Genomic DNA, 20,090 nt, shown 5'->3' on the forward strand with positions numbered 1-20,090 from the left:
TAATCTTGGAAACAAGGTTGAGAATGTCTGCTAACTTATTTTTAAATCTTTATTCATGTTCATAGTTATGGTTATTTACAAAGTTATACTTGCAGAGACAAACTATAAGGTTAAAAATCTCTGAAAGATCTCCTTAATTTGTTTTAGTTTCTGTTCCAGTTTTTAAGGTTCCATATTAACTTCTTGAGTTTGAAGCAAATAGTGCACCATGTTCTTTCTCAAAGTGGCCAGTGAGTTGGACTCTTGGTGGCACAGTGACAGATAAATCTTCATTCTTTTGGACACCGATACAATGAGCCAGTGGCTCATTCCAAACTAGCATATGTATTTGATTATGAGCATGGCAAACATTGCTGATACAGGTACAAGTCTTTGTTGCTTTAGAAATGACCAATCTCATGACCTAAATTTTGAGTAAAAGTACATTACATGTAGATTTTTTCCAATTTGACTGAATTTGAAACAGTATACTTATGCTTTGATGTGTGCAATCTTTAAGGCCCAGCTAAACTTAATAGATGGTATTTATCTTACCATTATTTTATGCATTTTTAAGTATTAAACTTTGAGAGAAAATACATTTCTAGATTAATAAAATAGCGCAGTCAAAACCTTTATTAATTTTTCTCATTAAACTGAAATGATAAACCAAATGAATGAGAAAAATGGCAGTAAAAGATTTAGCATGAAATATTATTTCTCAGGTAATGTCAAGAATATTATGAAAATATATACTTGCTTATAACTGAATCAAAGAAAATGAATGCATTTACCTTGGAAAAGCAGAGGTACTGATTGCCTTCAAGCTTCGGGTTATAGGACCTTAGGCTGGGAGCTGATGGCCCCACATATCTGATCTTCTGGTTTTGTAATGAGAGAAAATGGAAGAATCTCTCTGGAAGGAAAACTTAGATCATTTATCTCTCAAGCTATATCTATTCCATAATGTATATGGAACACTTTAATATTTCTGCCTATCTTTCTTGCCAGAGTAGAAAACAGGTTCAAAATAAAATAGTCTGAATTATCATAAAGCCAAAAATAAGAATGGAATATTTAAAATTATAACTCACTTAACCAGTGAAAACTGAACACATTAATCTTCTTTAGTCGGGGACCTGCCATCATCTTTTGCATATTGTATTTAGCCAACAACCAAATTTTAATTTTTAATTAGGAGACATTAAAATATAATTAGCAGCAAATAACAGAATGACAAAGGTACAGAAATTCATAAAGGTCAAAGAAAGCAGCATTTTTAGCCATAGCAAGAAATGTTCTAACATGAATTTTGGGAATTATGGTGAGTGCTTCACCTTCCCCACATTCACCTCCAAGGCAAATTTTCTAGAAGCAACATTTCTATTTGACAAGAGTATAATGATAATAATACAGAAATAGCTGTCAAAACCAGAGAGTGTACATTCTTCCGAGTCAAGAGACTCTCAAACCTCAATAAACCTTTATCCCATGTATAAGGGAACATAGCAAATTCCAACTTAGCACAGATGTAACAAAATTAATTAATCGATCAGAGACTGATACAATTTTGAATATGCACTTTCCAGAATGAAGCAGAGGACAACATAGACCATCTGCAGCTGTCAAACCTGTGGAAGTGAAACAATGGATTACAAAATTCACGCAGTGTATGAATTATCAACGAAAAACAAACACTTGGTCAAAAAAAGTTGGTCAGTGGCCTAACACGTAGATATTCTTAAGTATATATTTATATATATAATGATAAAAATTAGCTTGCATGAGGGTCGCAGTACATCTACTTTGAAGTTATAGCACATATACTATAAGCAATTTACAGAATTTGTCAGGTTTGCATATACAGGAATTGCAAAATGAATTAAAATACATTGAAATATAGAACACTCAAAATGTAGTTCTGTAAACCTCCTAGGATTGACGGAGATTGGCCATAACCAGCACTTGCCACCATTGAATAAGAACTGTAATCAAGAAAAAGAAGAAAAATCCAAGAAAAAAGGGGAAAATAAAAAAAAATTCTTTCTTGTGTTATTCCTTATTTAAAGTAATGTCCTCCTTGTTGACTTGCAGTGTTGATAGTTTTGTTCTTGCCCTAAAAAGGGGGTTTTGTTTGATGATAGCTTCTGTTCTGTAGCGTTTTGATCTCTGTTTGCTTCCTGAAGATACTGGGTCCTTTAGTAGGAAATCAGTGGTATCCATAGTAAATATTCCCTATCCTGATGACATTCAGGCCAACCCTCGAGCAGTCAGTGAGATGATTTTAGTCGCCGAAAGAAAAGGGAAAAAAATAGATCTTGCTATTAGAAAACGTTCTATCGCTTCACACTAATTCTCTTAAAATAAAAGATCAGTGTTTTGCCAAAGAAAATATGATCAACAAAGCATGTGATAGCCTCTTCATTTATGCTTCCGGAAGCAGGCGCTCCTTGTGTAGTGAATTAGAGTACAGTGGGTGCAGGGTGGTGCTTGGAGTTTAGGGTCAACTTTGCTGTCCGCTCCGTAGATTTTACAGGCGATTTGCTCTTTGCTTTAAGAAGAGAAAGTGATATTGGAAAAAAGTCAGCACTTTAGATTAAAGCAAAGCACCCTTCACAAAGCCACAAACAAGAAGCAGGACAGAAAGTCCATGGCTTGTAGCTATCCTCGCACCTGCGGAAGAAGTTATAAGATATTCGCTCATCTTGAAGATTTCCAACGCTCCTTATTAGGCTGTTTTAAACACATACATATATATATTTAATTAGCTCGCCAGCTTGGCTCTGGTGCTCATGAATGTCTTGGCATGCACTGCAAACAACAACACATACAAAGGATTTCAGTCCCAGGAAGTTGGTGTTGTTTGTTTTGTCTGTTTTCAAACAATGCCATCCCATGGCTGGGAACACTGAGAGGGGCAAATCCAGATACTTTTCCCTCAAGTAATTCCTTGAGGATCATTCCCTAAAGTCATCTGGTTCTTCCTATACTGGTACCTAAAAACACATCCCTTTTTTTTCCTACTGCATGAGCATAAATCCACAGGGCATATGACACAACCTGAGGACAGCAGGTTCCTCAACGAGGGGGGAACTTGTTCTAAGGTGGGTGCATTTGGGCATTTACTTTTAGAGTGAGATTTTTTTTTTTTTAAATCTTCAAAATCTTGGAGAAAGTTAGTGCTATCAAGAATTGGAAACTCCTGAAAGAGCTCCAAGACTATCTCAGGGAAGAAATTGTAGTTTTGCATTTTTTTTTCATATATTTTATTCAATAAACTTCTAGCTACATATTGAATACCTTTATTAGTAAAGAACAAAAATGTGATGAGGATCAAAGCATTACCTTCTTTCATCTTTAACTGGACAAAGATTAAATGTGTTTGAAGGGGGTAAGCGTGGGGAAATGCAATCTTTTGAATACTTCATCTAAATCATGTTTGGGTCCACATTGACAATGATAAAAATTGTGGCAGAACCCCTTTTTCTCTAAAAGTCACTGTATGTAGAATAAATATTTGGGGCTTCCAAAGTAGCCATTTAGTAAACTCACATTACTGTATTTCTGCTAGGTTACTTTAGTGTTGTCATTGAGTTGCCTTACTGGTAGGAGGGCTATATATTTACCAGTATACAGTATCTCCTCACAGAAACCCAGTGACTGGAGGAAGACCCAGAGGTTAGTAGTGGGGCTCTGCAGAATGGTCCTCTATTCAAATTGGGTGACAAATTTCAAAAAATGCAACAGTGATAGCTCAGTTCACATGCAGTTCTAAGTACAGAGATTTTGCAAGGAAAATGTACACAATCTATGTAGAACCAATAACATCAGAGCTTTCCAAAATTAAACACGTATTCTCATTATCTTTAGAAGAGAAACTCTTTGACAGGGATTCATTTAATGAAAAAAAAGAAAGAAAAATAAATTATTAAATGCTTCCCCAAATAGGCAATGGTCCTTGATTTCACACAAAGTATGTCTGGTATTGAATACAAGTTTTAAAATGCTGAAAGCAAATACAACTTGGTAAAATAATTCACTATTTAAAATGTATTTTGTGAAATAATGGTTTTCTTTTCAACATGGGCATTGCAGATTGGCTCGAATTTGTTGAAACTGCACCATAACTTATGTCGTCCCTTTTCTTAATTAATCAACCCTTCACAGGACATGCCCGATCCCATTAGCCCAGTGAGATATTATGGAAACAGCTGCTTCATTTTGACCCACCATTTCCTATCATACTATATCCAGCATGTGCAAGTTAAAGCATAATTTACATGAGTATTATAACTAAAAGGAAACCCAATGATGCAGTGTAAAGAATATTTTGAGCCTACTAAAATTTTGAACTTCCATCAGATATGTAATAAACTATTGAAGCATAGTGCTTTTGTTTTCAGATTGTAATCATTCAACCACTCTAGGTGCATGCATTTACTAGCATATTTTTAATTAAATACAATTCATTTTCACCAGGAAAATTACAAAGATTTTTTCCTATATAGTGAATTCTAAAGCAAATGTGTATTGTCATCAAATTACTGTGTTTCTCTCCTTTCTGTTTTTTATGTCTTGAATGAAAAGATATGTACTTCTTTATCTTTGTAGGCCCAAAGACTTTTAGAAGTGACATCTGAGAATCTAAAATGCTACAATTTGTCCTGTGTAATTTTAACAAATAATCATCATAGTCATTTTCATTCAGATTTATACTAATTACATAATGCCATTACTTCTTATCAAACATGTTACGGTTTATTGTATGGAAATATTAACTTTTATGTAACAAGTAAACTTCGGCCACTCTGTGCTCATTTTACAGATAGAAATGCTTTACTTTTGTGAAATACTCAGAGCCAGGGTTGCCGTCAGGACCCCTGAGTTCTGATTTCCTCTGCTGCCACTCACTTTTGAGATCTTAAATGAGATACTATTTCCCCATGTTTCCTAAAGTGAGCATAATAACTGTGTAGAATTGTCTTATTCTCATCATATTAGTATGCCAGGTATTGTGTTGTGATAGGATTGCCTGTTTTGTTTTATTTGATTTCTTTTGTTCTCTGCTGAGGCCAAGCAGGATAATCTGTCATCCCCTTAATACAGTCACACGTTTAAGCAACTATTGCCCTCAGATAATTGCCTGTCCATTTATCTGTTCCTAGTAGCTAGTTGTAATCTCTCCCTCCTCTGAACTTCAGCAGTATTTTCTTTTGCTAGATTCTTTACCAGGCCTACATTGTGTGTAATTAATCATATTTGTTACCTCACTGATTATGCTATTAGCTCATTAAAAGCAAGGAGTAAAATTTTTTGCAATTTTAAAAATTACTTTCAATGTGTAAAGCAAGGCCTCGAGAGTTTTCAAACTTTACCCCCAACATAAAATGCTCTGTGAAGAAGAAAGGAAGATGCTATTATCTAAATTATGTGAAGAAAATTTACAGGCAGTAGGCTTAGATGAAGATAGGCCTAATAGGACCTAGAGGTCTCTCTTGGACACAGACTGCCGTTTCATAATGTCCTTCGACATCTGTTTAATCATGACGCCTTTCATTTGCTTTGTTTCTGTGCTTACAGATTTTCATAGTGCTGTCACAAGTGTAATCCCCCGCCTTTGTAAGGCGGAGGAGGTGTTTTCTTCATTTTGTAAATGGAAGAGTCTGAGAAGTCTTAGAAGTCTCAGCAGGGCAGAAACTTCGCTTCCATTTCTCATCCTTTTCTCTTCCTCATGCAAGAGTGGTGTGGGCCTCGCCTCTCCTGAGATGCAGCAGGCAAGCATTTCTCAAGAGAGTGTGACAAATGAAAGCCCGGCCGAGGAGAAACATGGAAAAAACCTTCCAGATATTAACTTCACTATGGTTATGATTTCAGAGAATAACAGAAATTCCATATATTTCATTACAAAAAGAAAGGAAAATTAAAAACAAGCAAAGCATAGTAGTTGAGACCTTGGTAGCCTCAGCAGTCCGGCGGAAATGGTGTGGGGCTGCCCGCCTCAAGTGGACTGCCTGTTGCCAGCCAGAGAGGGCCACTGCCTGGAGAGGTCAGGGTCTGCTTCTGCGTCACTGCCTGAGTGCCACCAGCTCCTGTTCTCATGCCTCTTGCCCTTCCATGCCCCTCTCATATGTCCGCCAGGTAGAAGTGCTTGGCTGCCTTTCAGCACCTTCCTTTTCAGTTTAGACCTCCGTCTGTGCTACCATTTTTTCCCTGCGTCTGCAGTCACCAGGCTGGGAGACAGTGGGCAGGCTGAACAGTGCTGCATCTTTCCGCGTGCCCACACCTTACCCTCCAAAATGGCTGAAACTACTGGGGACCTGCTAGGTGCCAGGCAACATGCAGTAGGCACTGTGCCTCCATCATACTGGTTAATCCTCACAACAACCCTGTGTGGCAAATATGCAGATCAGGAATATGTAACCCAAAAAATGTGAAATAACTCATCCTAGCAGGGAGTAATGCAAAGACACAGAAATGAAGAAACAGCAGTGTGGTCCATCAGCACAGAGCAGAAATCTGCTGCTTTCTGAAACCCCTTGAGACAAGCGACCTTGCTCCAATACCCCACATTTTTTAAATTGAGATGCGCAGCTATCATTTGAATGTATACTCATCTTTTCAGAGGAAATGCACCACGTGTAACATAGTTCGCATATAACATACTTCATACTTGATATAAAACTTAACTTTTCCCCAACTCTGAACTGATAAATATTGAATATGAAAACATTACCAGCCTCTTGGTTTTTCTATGCATTAATAAAATGTAAAGCCTGTTTGTTCTTCGTAATGTACCAAATTTCTTATGATATAACAATATTTTTAACTTTTCATAGCATAGACTTTTACAGCTTACAAAGGTTCCTCTGAATTCCTTTAAATATTCATTTAATACCTGGCTCCACTATTATTCTAGCATTCCTTCTTCTTTTCAAAAATCTCTTTTCCAAGCTTTTTATTCAAATTTGGTAGTCTGGGCCCAGGAAAGGTTACATTGATGGATCAAAGTACCATCGTTAGTTAGTGGCAGGTGGGGGATGAGAACCAGAATTTTGGGCTCTAGGAAAGATCCCAGAAGGGGATGTGGGTATTTAATTCAAAGTGCTGAGTGAAGAAAACTAAATAAACCACTTATTCCATGTACATTTGACCAATTCTCCAAATATCCACTTTCTCTTGGCTTTGAATATTTTCTGATGGATTAATTTCCTATGTAAACACAAGTTTAGTTGGCTTAGATATGGGGTACCATCAGTATTTTCGGGGCATCATTCTGCAGAGTTAGGTGTGATTCCTGGTCGGCTTTTCTCTTCTTTCTCTTCTTGTTTGGGTATCTAATGGATCAAAAGGAGCAAGGAAAAAGAAAGAAAACATTTTCTACTCCCACCCACCACCCCACTGTGGCTGCATGGTCTGACTCCAGAATCTTTGTTTTGTAAAAGTGAATATGAGTGAGGCTCATAACCACAAACTTAAAAATAGAAATCCTCCAACAGTAAAAGTAGCAACAGCCAAATACTTTTCTGTCTGTGAAGAAGTCCAGCTTATGGGGAACTGAGTGTCCATTACAGCTCTTCGGACAGACGGGCCCCTTCAACATATTTCTCATTTATTACAGGTGCCAGCTTCAGAAATGAAAATCGCTGTGTGAGAAAAACTGAGCTAGCTTCTAATGCAATTTTTATTCAGGTTTGAACATACTAAATCACTGTTTAAGGGGAAAGGTCAAATAATAGAATGATTTTATCCCATAATTTTTTGAGAAGAGTATCTTTTTATTAGAATGCTTATGCGTCCGGTGCCAATTTCTTCCAGAAATCTGCTTTTAAAAGAAATGTGCTTCACTTTGACCTAATACATAAATTGCCTATTTAATGTGCACCGGCATGTTGGTAGCAGCTGTTTAAATTTCCCTTCTTGCTTTCCTTTAGTCAGCAAATTTACAGCTCTGTTCTAGTTATGAGGGCTCTTACTGTAGCTGAGGGGGAGTGCAGTTGCCCATGAACGCAGTTCTACAGGACAGGGTGCATGGGTGCCACTCCATTCACCAAAGACCGTTCTCTTCTGTTGCTTAGAACCCTCCTCTGCAGCTGTCAGGCCTTTCTACCTCCTGCAGCAACTGAAGAGTGGATGTGTGCAAGCAATGCTGCCTTCTTCTTGCTGGGGACACGGCACGTCTGAAAACAGCACATTTTCATGGTAGCACACCCCTACAAGCAAGAACTGATTTTGTGCAGATGGGATGATGGTTATGATAGAGGCTGCCAATAATTTTGAACGCTTATGATTTCTTTACCTCTGGCTATGATCCCAGGAGTTAACCATAATCATTTTACTGATAGGGAACTGAAGCTGAAGGAGATTATGCAACTTATTGGAGTTTATTCAACTAGTAGGTGGTACAGGTGAGACTCAAATCCGGTTTCTGTTTGACTGTAGAGCTAAGATGGTACAAATATTTGCATCATAATTTCGTATGGCAATTCCTCATATCTGAAAACTTTATACTTTTCCAATTCTGCCTATTAAAAATATATAGAGATATGAACGGCTTTGGCAAAATGTAAAGGAGAACAATATAAATTGGTGGAAAAACAAACAGAAACCTTTCCAAGAATGAAATTCTAATACTGCATATATTTAATAATTGCTTTAATGCATAAATAGGAATGATTTATAATTAGCACTACATTTACTGGTATATAGACAAATGTTGCTAAAATGCTTGAAACTATTTAGTCACAGAGTTTAAAAATGCTTCCTGCCTGCTTGCTTTCATTATTCATTAGCATTCTCTTTATTAATCATGTATAGGTAGTTATTAATCCAGGATTTATTTGAAAAATCACAAATTTCATATTAGGAATTCCACATGTGGTTTTGTTGCCCTGATCATGAATGGTGCTAAATTTGACTAAGGGTTTCAGAAAGTGTATTCAAGTTGGGGAACGCAATAGAGACAAATGGCATCCATGTGCCCTGGCATCCTTTCAGCGATCGTGCACCCAGAACCCTTCCTTGGCTCAGTGAGGACAGCTTGCCCTGAATTAGAAAGCCAACAGAAGTGCATCACAGCTAGTATTGTTGACTACTAACTGAAAAGGGCAGAGAAAAGAATAATTCGTGAGTTGAGGAAACAGGGGTCAGTTTGGCTGAATATCTGAGAAATCGCTCATCAGTTGGTGAAATAAAGAATACCTCTTCTTATCCACGTCCTCTTTGCATGTTGCTATAGACCTCCACTGCCAATACTGTCAGAGAAAAATCTCTCATCAAAGCAGGAAAAACATCTCATATTTTTAAAGAAATGGCAACTGAGGAACTCAGAGTGAAAAAAATAGAAGAAAAAGAAAGAAGGAAAGAAACATAGCTGCAAATATGTGATTTCATTTCCCACATATCTTCTTAGGTAAATTGAAAAATAAAGATATAGCCATGATTTATAAATATAAAAACTAACGACCGGGAGCGGTGGCTCACGCCTGTAATCCCAGCACTTTGGGAGGCCGAGGCAGGCAGATCACCAGGTCTAGAGATCAAGAACATCCTGGCCAACATGGTGAAACCCCGTCTCTACTAAAAATACAAAAATTAGCTGGGCGCATGCCTGTAGTCCCAGCTACTTGGCTGACACAGAGAACTGTTTGAACCCAGGAAGTGGAGGCTGCAGTGAGCTGAGATCACGCCACTGCACTCCAGCCTGGGTGACAGAGTAAGACTCTGTCTCAAAAACAAAAAACAACAAAAAACTAAAAAACAAATTTTTATGGTTGATTAATGTCTGACTTTGAGGAAGGAATCATTGGAGGACCTAATGTCAATAGGACCTAAAAAAGCATAAATTATATGGCTTCAGAAAACACACCTGTTTTAACACAAGGAAAATATCTTAAGATTTTACCCATATTTTTTCCAAGTTTGAGCCAGTGGCTTTACCGTTTTCCTTAATCTAGCTATTTCAAGTTTTCTTAATTAGAATGCTTTATTAATTACCTTCATTAGTAGAAGTTATCTTCTTAGCTATCAGCATTAAGTAATTAGAAATATTTGAAGCAAGATTTTAAAAATTCACATCTCATTTATCAAGATATACAAATAAAAGGACAGAAGTAAGCCATTGCCTGGGATTTGTTCATCAAACTTCCCAGACATAATTTGTCATTAAATATCATTTTAAATAAATTAATATTATCATCATGAATATGTAATGAAGGATAGTCCAAGGGATGTTTTTTAATCTTTTCTGACCACTGCTACATAGGCAGTCTGGGGTTGTTTTCTTAAACATTCACCAAATTACATTAAACTTCAAGTATATTCTTAGCAGTGGTATTATCCTCAGAAGTGTTTTGCACTATACATAAACCAAAACGTAATTTTCTATCCCTAAACATTTAACTCTAAGTACATGCGAAACACAATGCTAAGTGCTGCAATAACACTTAAAGTTCAAGACACAATTCCTATCTTCACAATCCTTATAATATTTTCAGATAGTTTGAAATAGAGTGAGGTTTTAAATTCTAAAGTTTTTTTTTTTTTTTCTGTTTAGTGGTTGTGATTCTATTGCTCAATCCCTAAATGTTGGATTTTTCAAATTAACTATTTACAATGCTAGAAGTTAGAGAATTGCCTTCATAGCATATGAATTTGTTTAATCAGAAAAACTAAAGGTAAAAGATTATATGCATGGCTGAAGAGCAGGCTCCTCAGGGTGTGTCTGTAACAGAAGCCATCAAAATGAAGCAAGAAAAACACTGATCTCATAACAGAGCCCTTCGCTGCACAGTGCTTGACACCTTTACATTTTAACATTTGAAGTATTTCACTGCATTATTTAACTTCATTAAAATGTTTCTCTGTGAAGATAATAATAAAATTGCTAGACTTAATTTCATCTTTAGAATTTTCTCTACAGCTTCATATTTGTCAGCTTCACGGACTAAGAAACCATAACTCCTAGATTTTACTATTTGCTTTAATTCAAGCACTGTTTAACCTATATCAAGTATGTTTTATACCTATAGGATTCTGAATTCATGCAAAAATGCTCTCTCAGAGTCTGTTTTGAAGCAGTTGCATTAAGTAAAACATAATACTCATTTATAAATCTTCCTGTGTCTGATTTCCCTTGATACTCCCAAAGACAATGGGAGTATCCTCACTTTGATCTCCCTTGGAATTGGGGGCTGTGTGAATCATCTCATTGACAGGAAAAATGATTGCATGATATTTTATTTACTTGTATGTGTTTGATTTATTTAATCAATGTGAATTCATCAAGATCACACCTATTTGCTTAGAAAAGCAAGACTAACTTGATGGTCAGATTCTCCACCCAGACTCCAGGAAATAAGATGTAATAAAATACAAAGTTCCTAATTTCAATGCATTTTCTGCATAGACCATTTTCATAACAGTACTTTAGGTACATATATGTATATGTGTAGATATTTTTAAGATTTTGTCATGAACTCTATAATTATACACCATTATTTTACTTTGCTTCTCTTTGTTGAAATATTTTATGTGTTTGCTAATTTATTTTCTCTCTTATGAGACAACTGTTTACCATTTTTAATTGGAAAAAATTTAATTTTTCTTTTTCTGCTTATAACAAAGTAATACATTATCATTGTACAAGTGTTATAAACAAGCAAAACAATAAAAAATTAAAAACAATAACATATTGACTGTTGTACATTTTCTTTTTTTCTTTTATTTTTCTGTGCACATGGCTCAGACTGATTTAAAGCTTTGTACGCTACATTTTTTCACCTTAAAGTTTTGTATCCTATATTTTTTCATGTGATGTTATGTACTGAGTCCTTTCTAATGTCTCTAAACATTCTTTGAGAACATGATTCTAGAAACTGCTTAATGTTCACTGTATGCTTTAACACATTCACTAGGTAACTTGCCTTTTGGTCATCTGTGTATTTCCAGGTGTATGAAAAACTCCATGATAAGCATTGCACTTCATGACTCACTATGATATCCTTGGAATTTCCTCCTGAAAGTATAATTTCAGGGACATACGGGTTGCATAATCTAAAGCCTCGTGATGACTCTTCCCTGACAAATTTTCCTTCACAAGGGAAGTACTGATTCACCATGCCAATGGCAATGTAGCAGAATGTCTGATTCACTGTAACCTTTATGATGCTTGTTGATTTAGAAAACTTTTGCCAAGATTATATCTGTCAAATTTTTTTTTAATGACAAAGGGTTTTGACTGGGACTGCATCAAATCTATAAATACTTCTGAAAAACCTGACATGCTTGCAATTCTGAGATGGGCCGTCCAAAAACATAGCATTGTAACTCATTTATTCAAACCTAAACTCTCTCAATGAAGTGTTTTAGTGGTCATCATATTCATACTACTGATTTGCAACCATACTTTTTCAAAAAATGATTATATATTTTATATCTTTTACTTGTTGCTACTATTGAGGATTCAATATTATTCCTAAAATTATTTTCTACTTTGGTATTGGAGTTATGTAGAAGGTTGACCTAAGTTTATACTTTTATCTTAATTTTATTCATATTAGATGATCACTTTTAATATCTCTAAGTGACTAGGAGTGGGTTAGAAAATCATAGCATCTGTAAATATTGACATTTATTATTTTCCTAAGTATTAGACACAAATATTTCCTTGTTTGATGCTTTACTTTTTAGTTACATATTATTTAGTTAAATAAAATTTTAAAGTTATAGCTAAATATTTTCACTTGCAAATGATTTTGTAACTTTTAACCTTCAAAGTCACAAGTATCTTATTTTATGCTAATCTTCCTATATTTGATTTTTATTTTCTGCTTAGTTCTTTAACTGGCGTTCACTTGGATATATATTGTAAACTGTGATTATATGTCTCCTTTTGGCATTATTAATTAAATAAATCCTTCATTAATTATTACATTTTAAAATTCATTAGATATTATTTTGCATAATTTTTGAGCTTTCCAAGTTTGTTTTTATTTGCTTTATTCTCTATTCATATTTCTGTTTCTTTGTTGTCCTCTTAAATAATGGTTATTTTGTAGCATAATTTCTTATCTGGTAGGTAAAGAGATAGAGAACTAGGGCATTGCTGAGCTCACTCATGTGCTAGGTTTACTCTGCTAGATTTTTAAAATTCATTATTTCATTTAATGTTAAAAATGATCCTTGGTAGATAAGTATTACCATATCAGTTTTATACATAAGATTTTGAAGTTCAGAGACATTTTGTGAGCAGCTCACCCAAAGTAACATGCTGGTAGATAGCAAATCTAGGAATCAAATCTATATCTACCTGGTACCATAAACTATGAATTTTTTATTATTAATTTATATTCCTATTTTATTTTTGTTTCTTTTTAAGTCTTTAAATAATATTCTAACTTGTTTATGTTTTCAGATGTATTACTAATTACTTTGTGATTTTAAAAACTCAGAAAACCTTTTTTGAAAACTTGAATTTAATTAAGATGAACACCAGTTTGTATAATTATGGCTTTAGAATACCTGTTATTTATTCAGGTTGCAGTTTAAATTCTTAAAAATCCTTTGGAATTTTATCATGTTTTATAATAAAGATCTAGTTACAACCTTGGGCAAGACAGCTGGTGGCTAATATGTTGTGTTTATTTAGAGGAAAATTTATCATCAATTAATGGCATTGTGACAGAAGAAAAAAAAGAAAGCTCTGAAATTATAAACCACAAAACATAAGCCAGAAATGGAGATCTAGTTTTCCTTCCTTAACCCATCACTTCCACACACTCAGGAAGGAAAATATTTGCCTAGAAGAACCAGGTGGTAAAGACCATTAACTCTAATCATTGCATTGCTGATAATGGTATATAAGCATATGCAATAATAGTCATATTTTTACAGCAACTAGCCACCATTTATTCAGGGATTATTAAGTGCCAATCTTCATATGTACATCATTTCCTTTAACTGTCAAAACCCTGTGAGGATTGTAGTATAGTTCTCATTTAAGAAATGAGGAAACAGGCTGGGCACAGTAACTCACGCCTGTAATCCCAGCACTTTGGGAAGCCAAGAAGGGTGGATCACTTGAGGTCAGGAGTTTGAGACCAGCCTGGCCAACATGGTGAAATGCTGTCTCTACTGAAAATACAAAAATTAGCCGAGCGTGGTGGTGCGCACCTGTAATCCAAGCTACTCAGGAAGCTGAGGCAGGAGAATTGCTTGAACCCGGGAGGTGGAGGTTGTAATGAGCTGGGATCACACCATTGCACTCTAGCCTGGGCGACAGACAGAGCAAAGCTCCGTTTCAAAACAAAAACAAAAACAGAAACAAAAACAAAAAAAAAGAAGGAAATGAGGAAACAGACATACAGCGCTATGAGTGATGGAGCTGAGATGTGAAGCAGCTTTCCTCTTTAACTGCTGTGTGCTAGTGCCTCTACCAATTAGTAGGCAAAGCCGTAGGCAGAAGGTCTGAGGAGTGTGTCCCTGCTCATTTACGCCCCTTCACTGCTCAGATGAAGGCACTGGTTCAGCCTATCAGTGGCAGAAGTGGTCCTTGGAAGAAGGAACTCTTGACCTTTGTTGCTCTTTTAGGGTGTGTGTTATTGTGACTAACAGAGTGAAGCCTTTCTAGCAATTTCTCAACACTTTGGCCATCTAGCCAGGAAGCTGGTCCTCTGGTAGCTTCCTGAAGTCGCAGACATCATGGAATCACTTGAGACAAGAACTTAGAACATTGGCAAATTCTGTTTCATGTCTCCTTAACTACAGAGGAACTAGGAGTCACAAGCAAGCCTTCGTGTGGCCAGTTATGAATGGAAAAGCCCATCCAACCTACAGCAAGGCCTTGACATTCTAGGCCCAAATAGTTCTGAACTTCAATGAGTAAAATTAAATATGGTTTGCAGGAGAATTTAACCAGTATAGAATCTTAATCCACGTAATTCTGGTTCAAATATAGCCCTACCAGATTCCTTGGCCTGTATTATCCAAATCATTCCCTCATATCTATTTTTTGTCTTATTCATAGACACTTGATTTACATAGTTGCCATTTATATGATAGAATTACAATGATGAAATTAATTTAACCTGTGTAAGCAGCCAAGTTGGATCATTTAAACAAAAATCAGCAGTAAGGGCTGAATTATATGACTGACTCTACCTCAAAGCAGTGCATCATTTACTCACATATTAAATGAGACAAGCAATCTTCCTGCAAAGACCCTCAGCCCCTCATCTCCCTCCTCCCAATGGCTTTGCCATCCCGTGTTAAGACGAATCCTGCTGAATGTGGCCACTCTGGGCTCCTGGCAGCTGTTGCAGCAGCTGCCTCTTAACAGTCAGGTTCATATCACGGTGAACACACAATAATTGTATTTCGGAGTTCGGAGAATCAGCATTCCTGCTGAACTACTACAGACTCCACACATGGAGACACAAGTACCACCTTCACTGCAGCCAGTTTCCTTACAAATACCAGCTGTTGATCACAGGAGTGAACAGATTCACAAAAGTCCACCCTAATACTGGAAACACTAAGAGCAACAGAGCAGAGCCTCTAAAAAAAGAATTTTGTAGCATGACACAGATAGACATCCAGATATATATCTCATAGTAAATGATAAGAAATTTTTTTTACCCTGAAAAACTTCAAAAAGCTAATGATTCTTTTAACTTTTGGAACATAGCATGCTTATTTCTGGTTCTACAGTCATGCTGGTTCAGTAGGCACTGGGTGGAGTCCTGGAATAGATGGGCTGCACAACTCACTTTCAGAAACACAGTTTGGGAGTCTTGATCAGTTCTGGAGTAGTGGCAAAATTATCTAATTACGAAAACATAATTATACAAAAAAAAAAAAGAACATGAGCCCACTTGTTCAGGGCACATAGAGGAATTGCAAAAGCAAGTTACGATATTTGTAGCCAAGAAGTTACAGTTAAGGTGATCAACTGTCCCGGTTTGCTTAAAACTAAGAGGTTTTCCAGAATGTGTGACTTTCAGCACTAAAGATTCAACAACACAAGGCACAGTGAGGGCTTCAAAGTAAGTATAAACAAATTGCTGAGAACTTGATGAGTAACCAATTCTGACAAAGAGAAAAGGAGAAAGCTTTAATAAAGGAGTTTTCATTTTTGTAGGAACTCAGCAAATAGGGAAAGGAAACAGCATTTGCAAAGCCATAGAGGTAACAAAATATCCGAAAACATTCCTGCAATACCAAATGGAAAGACTGAATGAGATTAGTAACTCAGAAGAAACAAGGCTGGAGTTAGACTACGAAAACTAATGTTGGCACTTTGAAAATAATAATCATTTCATACATGCTCTGTTGTGATATGCCCCTTGTATTAGAGTTAAAACAAGAAATTCTTATTGGAATAGATTGGATTAGATTAGGAAAATGAAAAGAGCCTGTGTTGACAATAAACCAGTATTGGTTAGAACAGAAAAGATGCAGTTTCTCAGGGATGTTTTAGGGAGACAATTACTAGGACAATTCAGTGTGTCAGCTGACAGAAGAGATGAGAACATTTTCAAGGCTTCCTCAAGACCAACGACTGTGATGAATGTTATTAAAACAGTTTGCGATCATAGGAGGAAGAACATTTCTTTTTGGTGAGAAAGCTAAGATAAATTCAGTTTTGAATATTTGAGTTTTAGATGTCTTATCTGAGCATCTACTACGAAACAAACCTCACTACAACCTAGTGCCTTAAAGTGACAGGAGATCATCATCTGTCTCTGTTCTGCGTGTTGTCTGTGCTTAGCTGGGCAGTGCTCACTTGGGCTCCCTCATGCTGCAATGAGACAGCCACTGGAGCTGTGACTGGAGGAAGGCTGGAGTGGCTGGATACCCAAGGCTGCTTCCAGGCTCGCACACCAAGGGCCATGGCTGAGCTTCAGTCAGTAAGGTGGCTGCACTGCCTCCACAGTGGCTGGCCTCCAGGAGGGCTCAGCAGGTGCTGCCTGCCCCTGTAAAGGATAGGTTTATAATTGGCACAGCTCACTTCTTCCTACTTTATTGGACAGAGTGGTCACAGGCCAGCCAACGCTCAGGGGAAGGAAAATAGGCTTCATTGGGTGGGATGGAGACAAGTGTGTAGACATTCTTACTCTGCCACAGTTCTTGCAGGACATATATGTAGATGCTCTGGGGACAAGAGTGAATATGAGTCTGGATCTACAGAAATGAGTCAGAAGTACAAAGGTGAATGGAACAATTTTCTAAGAAAATTTAGCAGTCAAAACCATGGAAGTGGATGAGAAGATCAGGGAGTTGACAATGTGAAAAGAACTATATTTAAGAGAGGAATTTAGTGGGGGAGGCCAATAAAGGAGAGAGGGCAATGCTAGGAGCCAGTAAATAGGGGACCAGCCCGCAAAGAGAAGAGAGGTAAGAGTGTCAGGAAAGAGCGATCAAGGGAGAAAGGTCAGCTAGAGACTGGGAAGGATGAGATGTGAGAGGGCAGGGAATTGGAAGCAGGAGACACCAGTGACTTGCATGACAGCATTGGGAGTGCGAGTGACCTGGGCAATTGACCTGGAGGAGCCAGCATGCAGCTCTGCACAGCAGGGGTTGATCCACGGCCAGGTTGGGGAGGAAGAGCAGGAAGCTGCTTCACAGTTCTGTGTGACCTTGGGAAGGTGGGGAGGGGGTCAGTAGAAAAAAATGAAGACAGAGAGAAGAAAGGAAGGACTGGTAGAGGTGGTCTGTGGAGGAGATGTTTGACTTCTGGAAGGATTGGAGACACTGGAAGAGACAGGAAGAAACAAGTAGAGAATGGCTCAGTATACTGGGGTATTTGGGGGCACAGTGGAGTGGCATCGAGTCCTGTGTTCTCTGCAAAGAGGGACCTAAACCACCCCATCCTGGTCAAGATCCTGGGACTTCCACAGTCAGTTATGCTTGGTGCCACCCTCCTCTCCGAAAGGTCTTTCTTCACCGTATTTGCTTGTGTGAGCTCTCCCTATCCTCCAAGCCCCTTCATCCAGGTTGCCCTCCCTGACTCCTCCAGCAAGAAGCAAGAATTCACCTTCTCAGAACATCTATAGAACATTTCTTCTGCTTCTAACTTTATGTATTGCTTTCCTGATAACATCATATTTATTGGCATCCTCTCTTGATAAGCTTCTTGCAAATAGAGCCAAAAAAATTGGGCAGAGGGGAATAGGTTTGATATGATCTAAGCCGGTCTAAACCGGAGAGTGTCCAGAACAATTTTAGACGGCAAACTTTAAAGGGATTGCAACAGCCAAGTTTTGTTTATCTGTTTGCCTAACCGTTTTGGTTCAATATTTTGTTTTAATTGTTGATCACAAAATGGAGGTAGAATTCAAATAATTTTACAAGTAAAGGATTCACAAAGATAAAAAAGAAACAATTTTAAGTGGGAGGGGAAAGTCACATGCTCAAAAACTGTTGGAAAATACCTTAAATAATAGTTAGCTTTATCTTGTGATAGGTAGATGGTCATAGACTATCTTTTCCATCTTCCTCTATTCATGTAAATCTCTGCTCTAGAAAAACTGGTTAAATTAATTGTATGAAAATTTGAAGATTTTATATAAAATTATTTTCAGCTAATACGTTTTCCTTCATAAAACAGAAATTCGACAGAAAAATAGTATCAATTAAGAGGTGAGTGCTTCAGTTTAAATAATTTAGTCAACTAAGTCAAAGATTATGATGAAAATAAAGGGCCAAACAGGCCAGCTTTTTGTGACAGAGGTTGATATGACAGTGTCCCATATACCATAGATGAAGGATGCCTCTTTGTGTCAAACAATAGAAGATAAAAGGCTAGTACAATATAGCTATTGGCTTCCAAAAGTAAGATTTTGATTTTTGTGCCTTCATCACATCTTGCCTTTCACAGAATAATGAAATAAAGATGCATGATAAATGGAATGTACAAATATTTTGTTTTCTTGCAAACTAAAATACAAACTCCTTGAGGAGAAGAAGTGTGTCTTCCTTGTTTGCGTCCCTATGCTTGGTATGTGAGTTCCTGGGAGGAATGGAAGGTGAATAAATGAATGAATAAATGAAACATGGGTATTGAAATAAGCTTTATTTGAATATAATCTGAAAATTTTAAGGCAAAAATCATAAATCAGGATGTGGGTATTACAGTGAATATAATATATAAATATCCACCCCGATACTGAATTATATATAATAATTGTGCAAGTATAGGAACTTACACATAAGTCAGTGGCTGGACTGCCCCAGCTTCTGAAATAGAAATTAGAAAATGTCAATAGAAGTATATAAAAATATGATCCAGTATTCACTGGTTGGAAATATTGAAATTAAATATTTTGAGGTATTTCAGGTTACTCTTTGATACAAGCAGATACTTTTAGTGAACAGGACTTTTAATGAATATAAACTTCATGAGTCATTTGTTTCTCTCCTTCTATCTTTAACTCTAGAAAAAGCAATTTTGTATCTAACAGCAAGGCTGGCAATGGGATGAAAAAAGAGCAGTAATTTTCATTTGAAAATTGTTAGAAGAGATCTAGAGTTTATCATTTAGCACTAATCACAGCGCTAAGAGATATTAAAATAAAAGAAATAGATATTTTTAGATTGCATTATTAAACCCCAAAAGCTAAGAAAATATTCTAGAAATAGATAAAGCATTTCACTCTACCACTCTATTCCAAATTCTTCACTTGGAATAGATAAGCTGTTTGATTTTATTCTGCCGAACAGATTGATGACATCTAACTTGGAACAGTCTATGTAGGATAATATTAATAATTTCACTTCCATGATTGGAGTTCTTGCTAATTAGGTTGTAAACTGTCTGCTTAGTCTACTCTGTAATCTTGCCTGTAGTGTCTAACTTCTTTTCTGATAATGTGAAGAAATCTTCCTGAAATAATAGTCACAAAGTTGTAACCATCATTTGGTTACCATTATAATTTAGCATATACCTGTGTGTTTTGTGTGTATGGATACACACACATATGTTCCAGCTATATTAGTTTGTCCTTTAATTTGGGAAACAGAAAAGATGACAAAGAAAAAAAAATTAGACAAATCCATACACACTGGGCTTCAGAGAGGCTAAGCCATCTATTCATCAGACTGACATAAATTGCAAT

General features: G+C 36.6%; 1 protein-coding gene across 3 annotated transcripts in view; it reads right to left on the minus strand.

The window, feature by feature from the left end:
- Positions 1-584: 584 nt before the first annotated feature.
- The window catches only part of VSTM2A (V-set and transmembrane domain containing 2A), a 28,572-nt gene continuing 9,066 nt past the window's right edge, over positions 585-20,090 (minus strand). Inside the window, exons 5-6 of one of the 3 annotated variants that reach the window (XM_011966779.1) lie at positions 17,518-17,727; positions 585-2,530 (exon numbers count right to left, since the gene is read on the minus strand). In XM_011966779.1, the coding sequence (XP_011822169.1) occupies positions 2,442-2,530; positions 17,518-17,727 (299 nt within the window). In that variant the 3' untranslated portion in view covers positions 585-2,441. Of the gene's footprint in view, positions 2,653-17,517; positions 17,728-20,090 lie in introns of all 3 variants that reach the window. The other 2 variants (XM_011966780.1, XM_011966781.1) reach the window with 2 other exon arrangements.

The sequence above is a fragment of the Mandrillus leucophaeus genome, unplaced genomic scaffold (assembly GCF_000951045.1).
Source record: "Mandrillus leucophaeus isolate KB7577 unplaced genomic scaffold, Mleu.le_1.0 Scaffold772, whole genome shotgun sequence".
NCBI classification, from domain to species: Eukaryota; Metazoa; Chordata; class Mammalia; order Primates; family Cercopithecidae; genus Mandrillus; species Mandrillus leucophaeus.